General features: G+C 35.4%; 1 protein-coding gene across 1 annotated transcript in view; it reads left to right on the top strand.

Annotated features, from left to right (window-relative positions):
• The window catches only part of LOC120625736 (elongation of very long chain fatty acids protein 4-like), a 29,762-nt gene that overhangs the window by 15,195 nt on the left and 2,363 nt on the right, over window positions 1–12,204 (top strand). The window contains exons 2-4 of the mRNA XM_039892907.1: window positions 3,795–3,856; window positions 9,369–9,559; window positions 11,450–11,524. Coding sequence (XP_039748841.1) covers window positions 3,802–3,856; window positions 9,369–9,559; window positions 11,450–11,524 — 321 coding nt within the window. The 5' untranslated portion in view covers window positions 3,795–3,801. The remainder of the gene's footprint in view (window positions 1–3,794; window positions 3,857–9,368; window positions 9,560–11,449; window positions 11,525–12,204) is intronic.

Here is a 12,204-nt window from a genome sequence, read left to right as displayed (position 1 = left end):
TACATATCACCACATGGTAACCGGGTATGGGTTACTGGATTAAATTGTACTTTACACACAACCAAACCGACACTGTGTACAATAGACTGAGACGAAATATAAATTGCGTAGGTATACCTAGCAGCACCGAATAATATAAAAATAAATTATATACGTTAACCAAAAAATTGGTAATTTAACTTAAGAAGCACGTAATTATTTTTTACTTGAAGACCTAAACTCACACAAAGTGCGGTCAGAACGTGGTGGAAAACAAAAAAACTAAGTAATTTTAGAACTAGGGTACTTTGAAAAACCACATTCCTATGCTATAAACTTACTATGACTTGTCTCTCTAGACTGTTTTAATTAAGTTAATTCACTAAAATACTTTAAATACTTAAAGAAATAACTTCAACTGAAATAATATATAGACCATAGGCGGTACTTTCTATGATCATGGGTATAATATAACTTTTAACTATACGAGAGAAGTCTTCAAGATTTCACAAGTAAAATTACATAGGAAATTAAACTTGGTGTTTTTTTCTATCACTTATTATTTTTCTTTTTTTTTTTAAATTATTAAGAATAATTTAAAAACACTATTAAAAATTTATAAAAAAAAAAATCTTTCACCCTCCGCTTGCGGGGCTTTTAAATGCCCAAGCAACCGGTGGTCAGGGCTCCAGAGTGAGAAACCTCCTGACAATACGCGCCGTTTCAAGGACTACTGCCTTCTGTATCCGACCCTTGATCCAACAACCAAGCGAAAGCTTCTTGAGATGTTGGTCGAAGCTTTTCGCGAGAAGACCATTGACTGAAACGACGATCGGAACAACAACGGTTGACTCAACACTCCACATGGCGGTAATCTCGTGAGCAAGGTCCAAAAAAAAAAAAAAAACTTGGTGTTAATTATTATATTATGTGGACTATGTAATAGTTAATATTCTCATTATTTTTAATGTACCTAAGTTTTGAGTTCTTTGACGTCATGTACGACTATTTCTTGACACTTTACATACATTAATTCGATTTTGTATAACTTAAATTCGAAATGCGCAAGTTTTTTTTTTTTAAGTTTTTAAATATTAATGAGCTCATTGTCTGTGTTTTGGCACTTTCTTGGTAAATACGTCACATGTGTTTAAATTAAGCGTTTAAATGTAGCTTAATATATTTTATACCAGATGTGTCATTTCACATTGTTTATACAAAATTCATTATTGATGGTCAAAAAGGTACTAAATACGGGAAATACGCTTTGGAGGCTATTTCGATACATTATTATTTATTGAAGTGTTTATTTTTTAAGAATTTATTACATAACTACGGAAAAAATTCATTGTTACCAAATTTTCCAAAATAAAAAAAGTCTATTATAAATCCCAAATCCCCGCGACAACTGAAGGCAACTTTATATAATTAAAAAAAAAAATCAAAATTCTTTTATTTCAAGTAGGCCTAATTTATAAGCACTTTTGAAACGTCAAGTCAGTCTGTTTGTAGTGACTCTACCACCGGTTCGGAAGGCAGATTCCACTGAGAAGAGCAGTCAAGAAACTCAGCAGATTGCTCTTTTCCAGCAACATTTTATAGTTTAACAATCTTAAGAACTTTTATGTTTTGTGAGAGATGAGAGCGGAGTGGCCTGCTTCCAAGTAGCCTTGTCGTTAAGGAATTCATCAATCGTGTAGTACCACGATTTGTTTAATTAATTAAACTTAGGTAAAGGTAGATCTAATATTACCTTCGGTATCATGTTATGTCCGATTATAGTTAGTCGACTGTTTATATCGACTTTTTGCTAATAATCGGGTGTCCAACTTGCGTCCTTATCGGCGATCCATTTTGCGTCCTGCGTCCAACCAATCACTTAAGCACACGTTCTAGCAACAGTTTTATGATTGGTCGCACGCGGGACGCAAACTTTAGGTTCAAAACGTGTTACTCGTATTATGAACCGCTTGGATACCTCACTCGTTAACTCCGCTCCCGTTAGTATTCTTATGAAAATTGGTTTCGTTCACAACGCTTGCGAGCTATTGTGTTGCTGTGCGTCGAGAATGGCGCAAAATGTTGAAAGTATTTTTTTAATTCCATTTACGTCATTGACTTCTAGTAAATGATAAAAAAAATAAAGGCTTGGAGCGCCCGCATCCGGTGAAAAGTTTAACGTATTTTTTTTAGTGAAACGGGATTATGAGGCGTGCACTTTTGGATTTTCCAATTTTTTTTCCATTATCGCCTAAACTAGATTTGCAAATCAATGCAATCGAATAACATGCTGAGGCGGCAAGGTATATGTTCGTTTGGTTTCCTTGAAAATTAAATGCCTTTGTAAGGATTTATATTCTCTGTCTAACAATGACGATGGTAAAGCACCTATTAGTTTTTTTTATTATTTTCGATACAAAATTCATATTATAATTTTCAGCTTTGGAATTCGGACCTTTTTTAGATGTATCCGTAAGATACGTCATTCAGACTTTCTCCAGACAAGCTTTCAAAATAGCTTCAATTCAGGCTTTAAACTTGTTATTACTGAAATCAAATATAGGCTATGTCTAAGTATGTGTAAGTTAGGTTTTTAATTGGAAAATAACTATTATTCGTACAGTAGTCTGAGAATTTATGCAAACAAATGAATCTTTCCCCGTTATATTACATAGAAGTTTTGATGAGGGCAATTGGCTATGTTCTCGTTACAGGATTTCGCTGAAATGAACTATGTAACCTAACAACGGCGCAATTCACAAAGCGTTTCATGCAAAAAATAAACAGACCAACAAAAACTACTTTAATATTATTTAAATACAGCTGCTAATTAATTTATTTACGTATTACGTACATATTAATTAATTAAAAAGGAAAACAATTAAGAATAAAATACGATATAACTTTAGAATATCATTGTTAAACTCGCAGTTGTGGATTTGTTTTTGAGTATGTGCCTACCACAGACGTGTAATAAGTCGAGTTCAGTATTTTGTCACGCTTCAACTGAGGAGACCTGTCAAATGTCAGATCATGACAAGACACTGAAGAACTATTCCACAATTATCCCTCGTTTATAACGTACGTCCTTATAACGTTAAAGTAAAATTGAGTGAGTGTTACTTTTTCAAAGTCCTGAATTTCCTCTGATTCTATTGATTGTCATTTACCGTTTTTTTTTAATGTTTATAGTCAAGCGCTTGACTGAAACCCCGTTACATGGGAACTGTGGCTGTGGATTTACTTTCTGTTCCCAATAGCGTACCGTCATCATTAGAATATAAGACTTTCTTCACTTTAAGGGGGCGATCATTAAATACGTGAGATATTTAAGGGGGGATGGGGTCGAGTCAAATCTCATCTAATCTTACTTTAGAGAAAGGGGAGCAATCAGCAAATATTAAGCATTTTTTTTCTGATGGAAACAAAAAAAATATTTTGGTCCGTTTAATTCAGATTGTACATGCTTAAGATTCAATCTTAAGCGTAATCGTAATGCCATTAAGATCAAACACTATTTCGTTCGAAAGAAAAAAAATCAATCATACTTCGACGTTATACATCTACAGACTGTCAAACCACCATATTTGTTTTATACCAAATAGCTCAATTTTTAAACCCACATTTTGAAAATCTCACGCGAGATTGGGGAATGGGGAAGGACATTTCACCAGGGGGGAGGGAGGGAGCCCTACGTCCAATTTAAGATAGGATAAGGATTTTGACAGCCCAAAGTGACTAAATCTCTGTGAACTGTGGTAGAAAAAGTACGAGGATTTTATCAATAGTTTAATAATAATATTTCATCTTTGCAGCATCACCATGAACGGCGATAGCCACCTACGTTTCCTTGATTGGGACCTCACCAAAAGCAGATGTAAGTAGTCTAATATACCTATAACGCAAAAATAAAACAACTGTCGTAAAACATGCGCCTAACATCAATAATAATTTACGATGGGTATTATAATTTTAACACCACCGTAAAAAGAGTTTATTTGTCTATAAAAACTTCAATGAACCAAAGTAACCTCTGAGTCGCAGAACTAGGAACGTACAGAAACCGCGTACATGACTAATATTGAAGCATCAGAAACCACTACACTGTAGTAGTTTCTCGAACAGGCGCGGCGGTTAGTCACTTGATTTCATTGAGCAGTTGAAATTAATTATTTAACCTCTAATGTTTACAATATTAGACAGTAGCGGGATAACCTGCTTGTGCTATAATATGTATGACTGTTATATTTAACCTTTATAAGTAATATTATATTAAATTAATGTTGACGATAATTGTACTAACTAGATTAAATTGCTATACTGAGTGGGTTTTTATTTATTCTGCTACAACTAAGCTTGCGTGTTCTGGTAACTGTTTACCATAAAATAGTAGAATGGGAAAAGTTTGTGAGCTAGCAACATTCCGCGCATGTGAAGGAGACGTGCGTTTTCACTGTTTTTGGATACAATGCACTGCATGCAATAATGGCTGAATGAGGGTTCTGTATATTCTTTCAATAGTCATATTAGTTAGTTGAGACTGTTTTTTTTCTGATTGTGTATTACTGGTAACTTAGAACAGTGTAACTGAGCTCAGAAACTTCGCGAGAAGTAGACGCTCAAAGAAAATTTAGGGAACGTCAACTTTAGAACGCCTTGTGACCATATACTTGGACCTCAGCATTTTTTTGTCCTTACTAGAGTAAATTTGTACTAAGTGTGTTTTTTTTTGCTATAACTAAGATTGCGTATTGTGGTAAGTGATGATACAGTCAGAGTAATATGGTAGCGGGCTAACATGTTAACGGTAGAGCATACCCCAAGTCGGTTTGTACGCTCATCGTACCGGAACGCTAATCCTTTAGCGACACATCTTTAGGTTGGTAACAATCAACAGTCAAAGCTTTCCATAACACAAAATACATTTTGTACATTTTATATATATATAACGTGTAACAGAATTACGAAATAATATTGAAGGATGCATAAGTATCACCCTGTAAAAATATTATTAAACGAATTAAAATTCTAAGTGTTTACTTATGACAACCCTAATGGAGATAAAAGACCGAGACGCGCACAGTACCTACGCTACGCGACGTGTACCTAATAAAGCGACAGGAATTACATAATTTTAATTTTGCATGTGATGTTAGGGATATCTGATTTCTTTCAGTAAAAACCATGACAGTTGTTAATTAAAAAACTATTAGGTTTTCGGTTTCACAGATAAGTCTCAGACACAGTAAATAATGTACCTCTAAAGCCTGCTAAGTATTATTTCAGTTTTCATTTACACAATGTAAGAACAATACTGCCAACATAACCTGATGACGTATTTGTTAACTCAAAAATTTACACCAAAGCGCTATGATAGAATAATCAAAATCGGTTTACTTAGTCCCATAGGATTAACATAATAAATACTATCGCTTTATCACACATCGTCAACCTATGTCAACCAGTTTATAGCAACATAGTTTTTTTCCGTAAGTGCAAACCATAAAATACTCTTGAAGTATTTATCTTTGAAAATACTCGTTAAAAGCGTCCTTTTATGTTTGCATGCGTATTTTGTAGTTTTAAGGTTAAGCAAACAGTAAAAATATTTAACATCATACACACAATATTTTTACTGTTATGAACAACAACATTTCTATAAAGATACCACAATCGAACCAGTTTCTTAAAAGTATCAAAATATTCTATGAACACCTTTTTCTAAAGATGCTTCAACTTAATAAAAAACAGCATTTTTAACCCAAAGCAAAAGTCATATCAAGTCATGATGACCATTTCAATAACAACTTTTATAAAGCCTACCGCTGCGCTATGCCAATAGTTAAATTGGTGTAATTACACTTGTTTACAACGTCATCGAAAATCAGAAGATTTACCACATAGCTAATTAAGTATGCAGTTATTACAAGATTATGTATCACTTGGGAATGTTGAACGATTTGCGTCACCACCGCTAGAATCCTGTTTGGGTATTCCCGTGTAATTATATTTATATTTTACCCCTTTTTATTAAATAAAAACTATTAATAATAGGTAATTTATTTTACACCAATCGCCCGCAAAACATTGCCTTATCACAAGAACTTTCTCAATGTAACGTCATTACATTCATATAGCGGGGTTATAATCTTCATCATCATTATAAAATATTTCTATAAAAATTCAAATAAGCTTATATCTCGGAAACCTTTGAAACTTTAGACGATATTGGTTTCATTAAAACAAGTGAACTCTCAACTGACTTTACTCAGTAAATTGTGCACTTTTACCGTCTTGTAAATTGACCTTTTTTTAATATTCCGCCGAACTTTTGAAACTTCGATTTTTGTTGATCCTATTATCTCCTGGCATGTGGCATGTTTTGGTTAGGTATATCCGAGTGTTAAATGTATCTAACAATTCATGTAGGTAACAATTTGTTGCCAGTAATGACACGTGGAACACTCTGAAACGTCTTCTCTAACTATGGTGATAAAAAAAACCGGTGTCTAGCCCTGCCACTGGTTGTACAAATATGACATCAAATGTGTACTTATCCCAGTGGATAAATCCGCCATTAGATCGTGGTATTGTGGTAAATGCTGGAATGGCAGCCCCGCACTGGTAAGCGCAGCGTTGGTCGACCCCCAACGAGGTGGACAGACGACATTAAGCGCGTTGCAGGTAGCCGCTGGAACCCAGCGGCATAGAACCGTGAAATTTGGAACTCCCTACAAAAGACCTATGTCCAGCAGTGAAAGTCTGTCGGTTGACATGATGAAGATGATGTTGTGTAAATGTCAAGTAGCGGTGATAGACATGTGCGTAAGGCTTCGGCTTCTCCTTTAGGGAGACCGAGAGCGATCCTCGGCTCGAACCTCTAACTAGAAGAGCGTTTTTTTAAAATTAAATATTAACGGTGAAGGTAAACACGCACTTGCAAATTAACAATCTCCCATCTGATGTGTTTCCTCAAAAATAAAATCTAGGGTTATTCAAGGGGCGGATACACAAATTCCTTAAAAGCCGGTAACGCATCGGTGGCTCCTCTGGTGTTGCAGATGTTTATGGGCGGCGGTGATCTACGTCACCATCAGGCGACCCACTTGCTCCTTTGCCCGCTATTAACATTGAAAAAAAAAACATCGTGAGGAAACCTGCATGCCTGAGAGTTTTATATAATATTCTCAAGGACGTATAAAGTCTGAAGTCTGCCAATCAGCACTTGGCCAGAATGAGGGAAAACGGCCAAAACCCTCCTTTAGACCCGTGCCCTGTATTGGACCGTTAATGGGTTACCCAATGTCCAACAACAATCGCCCCTATGTTGAGACTATGTTAATTCAGCAAAAGTAATTACAAAAAAGTATTTTGCACCTACGTCTTTCGTATTAAATAATTGTATGTTTAACGTCATTGTGTCCTATTTGACCTCTTTTGGTCGGTCTGTTTTGAACAAATTATTTGTGTACCTACGATATAATCGATTCCCAAGTATATGCATGTATTTACCTCAGACATTTATTATTCAGACTTTAGTAGTCCTTAAGTATGGATTGCGAGGTCCTTGGTTCAGATTCCAGGTAGAGTCTTTTTTTTATTCCAATACAAGCTAGCCCTTGCCATCTCCCCTGGTTGTAAGTGAAGTACTACTAACTAACTAACTATAAATATAGATTGTGGGATTCTTCTTAGACCAGAACGCATTTGGAACCCTCGTATCTTTAGTTTCACAAATTTAGTTATCGCCATCAACTCACTTCTATGTCATATTTTACATCAACGCATCAAAAGTGTCATCTATGTGCCTATTTATATAATACAAGCTATTGCCCGCGACTTCGTCTGCGTTTAATTTTGTTTTTCGATGTGGCAATCTAGTTGTCAAAATCAATTTAGGTGTAGTTTTAAAAAATTTAAAGTATTCAGTATCGCTAAGCCTTAAATGAGGGGTTTGCTGCTGTCCGCTGAGTAGTTCTGTCCTCTATCTCCAACCACATTCATCAGATCTACACAAAGTTTGGGCAAAATTAAAAATTAAACACATATTATAACCTCTATAGTTCAAAAATAATTATTTAAATCGGTTATAATTTGTCGGAGTTATGGTGTAAAATTGTCAAACACTTTCATCCCCTCTCCCAAAGGAACCGAGCTTAATGTCGGGATAAAAAGTGTCCTATATTACTTCTAACACTTCCAAGAATATGTGTACATAGTTTCATGTGGATCGGTTAAATAGTTTTTGCGTGAAAGCGTAACAAACAAACTTACATTGACATTTATATTATATATATTTGACTTTGACTGTGATAGTAACAGGCAAACCCGTTAATAGGTGACTTTAATCGTTCGAGAATTTGCTGTCTGGCTCTCAGCCTATGAGATCGTATTCAGATTTCGATTCAGGATTTTATCACTTACATGTGTTAACCGATAAAACACTGCCACTGAATAATTGTTGAGCTTTTTGTGACAGAGATCGTCCAGGGAAAAAATACCGCCATTTTTATTTCTGCCACCAAGCAGCATTCAGTCTTAACAGCGTGGTTGTCGGTATAATAACGGGCACATGAGGCTTAACACCTTTGCTTTAAGTTGATAGACACACTAGGAGTGATGAGGGTTTTAAATTTAAGTAATGGAAATATCTCTTGCTTTAACGGTGAAGGTGAGATACATCGTAAAGTAACCCGCAGGGTGATTACGTATCTCGCGACGACAATGAGACAGGCGTAAATCTTGCAATCACTGCTGTCAAACGTCACTTTTCAATACAATAAAAAACAAAAGTGACGTTTGACAGCAGTGATTGCAAGATTTACGCCTGTCGCAAGATGCGTAATCACCCTGCCGAATTCCTGAAAGCTATATATTGTTCGCATAGGCTAGTGAAGCCCACAAATTTGCACTTGGTCAGCGTCGTGTACCACTGCTCAAACGCTTTTCCTGTTGAGAGCCGTTTCTCCCCCTTTTGTGGGCCGGTAATGAGTTGTATTAAAGGATTCTTTTCTAAGTACTTTGATCAGAATATCCTTAATTCTAATTATATATTATTTTGACGGTCGACTGGCGAAGTGGACAGCGTCCCAGCTTTCTGAGTCCATGGCCGTGAGTTCGGTTCCCACAACTGGAACTTGTTTGTGTGATAAACATGAATGTTTTTCAGTGCCTGGGTGTTTATCTGTATATAATAAGTATTTATGTATATTATTCTTAGTAGGTACTCATAACACAAGCTACGCTTACTTTGGGGTTAGGTGGCGATGTGTGTATTGTCATAGTACATTTTTATTTTTTTTATTTTTTACTTATTTCTTAATTACTTAAGTTATTGTGTTAGTTTAATTGTGTAATAACATTTTCTCAATGTTTTTGCTTTGTTTCAGATAATGAAACCGACGCGTTGCCCCTTATGGCTACTCCGGGACCGGTTCTCATGATTTTGGCGCTGTACTTACTCTACGTATTGAAAATTGGGCCTTCTTTGATGACAAAGAGGGAACCTTATAAACTAAAAGCTGCATTGGTGCTTTACAACGGAATCCAAGTGGTCGGTTCCGTGTATTTAGCGCAAAGGGTGAGTTTCTATGAATCTTTTTAGTGTCTTCTTCTTCTACTTGGTCGTTAAAGTCTTGATAGACTTTTTTTTTTGTAATAACGAAGGGAAAATCCTTATGGACATCCCTATGGATAGTGTCTGACTTCCACCGACTAAAAACCCCTACTGCCTTCTACTCGTTAGTGTACCTGCCTTTTGGCCTACCACTAACGTCCTTGTTCTTTTACCTTCCATCTCTTTCGTCACTTTCCTGTGGGTTTCTTAAAAAGTACGTACGTACGTAAAAAGACCAATGGACCAAAATAGTATAATTTTTTCTTGTTTTAAACTCCCCCCCCCCCCTCTCTCCAACGTAAGATTAGCTGAGATTTAACTCGACCGCCCTCCCCCCCCTCTCTTAAACAACTAAGATTTATTTGAGCAGGATAATCCAATACCTAACAATTGTTTACCCGTCCGGGAATCGAACCCAGAGTCCCATTATACGTAGATAAAGCTGCTAACCACTAGACTAACGAGGTACTTGAACGCCTTATCTTTATAATCAATTTTCCGGTGGATTACGACTCATAAGTTTTTATTCAAAGTACCGGTTGTTCTTTATTTTTTGTTCGATGTTACTTATCTCCTTAAAATCTAAACACACTTATCTTGAGTAAGAATGTTCAAGGCGGGAATATATAAATATTATCTAGGCGCGCTTTAACAAAGATTTATCTGCAAATGCAAGTCTATCTTCTTTATATTTTCAGATATGTTTAGTTGTATTATGAATATTAGCTTAATTTGCAATAGGCGAATAGCAGGAGAATCTGTATGGTTTAATTTATAATTTCTTCAATACTCATACTCCACACCAAACAGATCTTCGGCAATGTACACTCTACCCACGTTTCAAATTAAAATTCGAATTCAAAATTCAAATTCAAATTCAAATTCAAAATTAATTTATTTCAAGTAGGCCTAATATAAGCACTTTTGAAACGTCAAGTCTGCCTGTATGTAGTGACTCTACCACCGGTTCGGAAGGCAGATTCTACCGAGAAGAAGCCGGCAAGAAACTCAGCAGTTGCTCTTTTCCAACATTAACAATTTACATTTTACATTTCAAAATTCATTTTTCTATCTTTTGAGAGATGAAAGCGGAGCCGGATGCTTCCAAGCAACCTTGTCATTAAGAATTCATCAATTGTATAATAACCTCGCTGTAATAAATGTGTTTTAACACATTCTTTAAACTTATGCATTGGTAGGTCCAAAATTACCTTCGCTCAGAAACCGAGCATCCACAGGAGATGTTACAATGAATAACATGCGTAGCGTGCGAGCCTGTGTGCGTGCGTGCCCAGTAGTTGAAATCAGTAATAAACTGCATATTTTATTATTGAATTCCTAACTAATATTAAGTCTTTACAAATGAAGTTAGCGTTTTATCGTTCCGGCCACTTCGATCTCCAATATCTCCTCTTTGGTTAGGAATACCTTGCCTTTCTATTTTAAAAAACGTCATTTGTTTTTTTTCTCTTTAAGATTTTTCCTGAACCTATAAGATGGCAAAAGTTCATAGATAATAATGATACATACTTTGAATTAATAAATATACTATATTTAAAAAAAAGAACTTGATGATCCTCCCTTACAAACCGCCAATTTTATATAAAGCATCTAATGTTAATAATGCTTAAATGTGTTTGTTTGTTTCTTTGTCCTTCATGCCCTAACTAAGACACCAATGTATTTGATTTTTGGCATGGAGTTAGTTGAAAAGATGGAAAGTAACATAGGCTTAGTACTTTTTATTCCAAGAAAACAAACGGATTTGTAAAAAACCGTGTTAAACGCGAACGAAGAAGGCGGGTAAAAGCTAGTTAAGATATGCTAATAGGCTTGTTATTTTTTTTTTTTCAGTACTTTGTACAATTGATGCAACAAGGAATACTACCGAGGACTTGTCATCTAGATATCGAAAATGAAAGGACAGAGGTAAGATATCCTTGAATTATATATATATAGAAATCGAAACTGCGCCATCTAGCTACAATACTGCAAAACATTATAGTACAATACAAATTCAACTCTCTGGTTTAAATTCACATTAGATCGCTATCAAAAAAATTTCAAAATTAATTTAATTCAAGTAGGCCAAAATAAGCACTTTTCAAACGTCAAGTCTGTCTGTGTGTCAATGCCTTTCACCTGGTCCACTTAAGTTTACATACTGCATCTTGAACAAAATTCAAAATTCGAAATTCAAAATTCAAAATTCATTTATTTCAAGTAGGCCTAATATAAGCACTATTGAAACGTCAAGTCTGTCTGTTTGTATTGATTCTACCACCGGTTCGGAAGGAAGATTCTACCGAGAAGAAGCCGGCAAGAAACTAAGCAGTTACTCCTTTCCAATATCAACAATTTACATTTTACAAACATTCATTTTTTTATCTTGTGAGAGATGAAAGCGGAGCCGGGTGCTTCCAAGTAACCTTTTCATTAAGAAATTCATCAATTGTATAGTAACCTCGAAGTAATAAACGTGTTTCAACACATTCTTTAAACTTATGCATTGGTAGGTCCTAAATAACTTTAGGAATCATATTATAAAAGCGTATACTCAATCCCACAAATTACTTCTGCACCTTTCGCAGACGATATGCAGATGTCAC

This window comes from Pararge aegeria, chromosome 8 (genome assembly GCF_905163445.1).
Source record: "Pararge aegeria chromosome 8, ilParAegt1.1, whole genome shotgun sequence".
Lineage (NCBI taxonomy): Eukaryota > Metazoa > Arthropoda > Insecta > Lepidoptera > Nymphalidae > Pararge > Pararge aegeria.
Note: the sequence above shows the minus strand (reverse complement) of the source record. Positions and strands in the feature narration are given on the sequence as shown.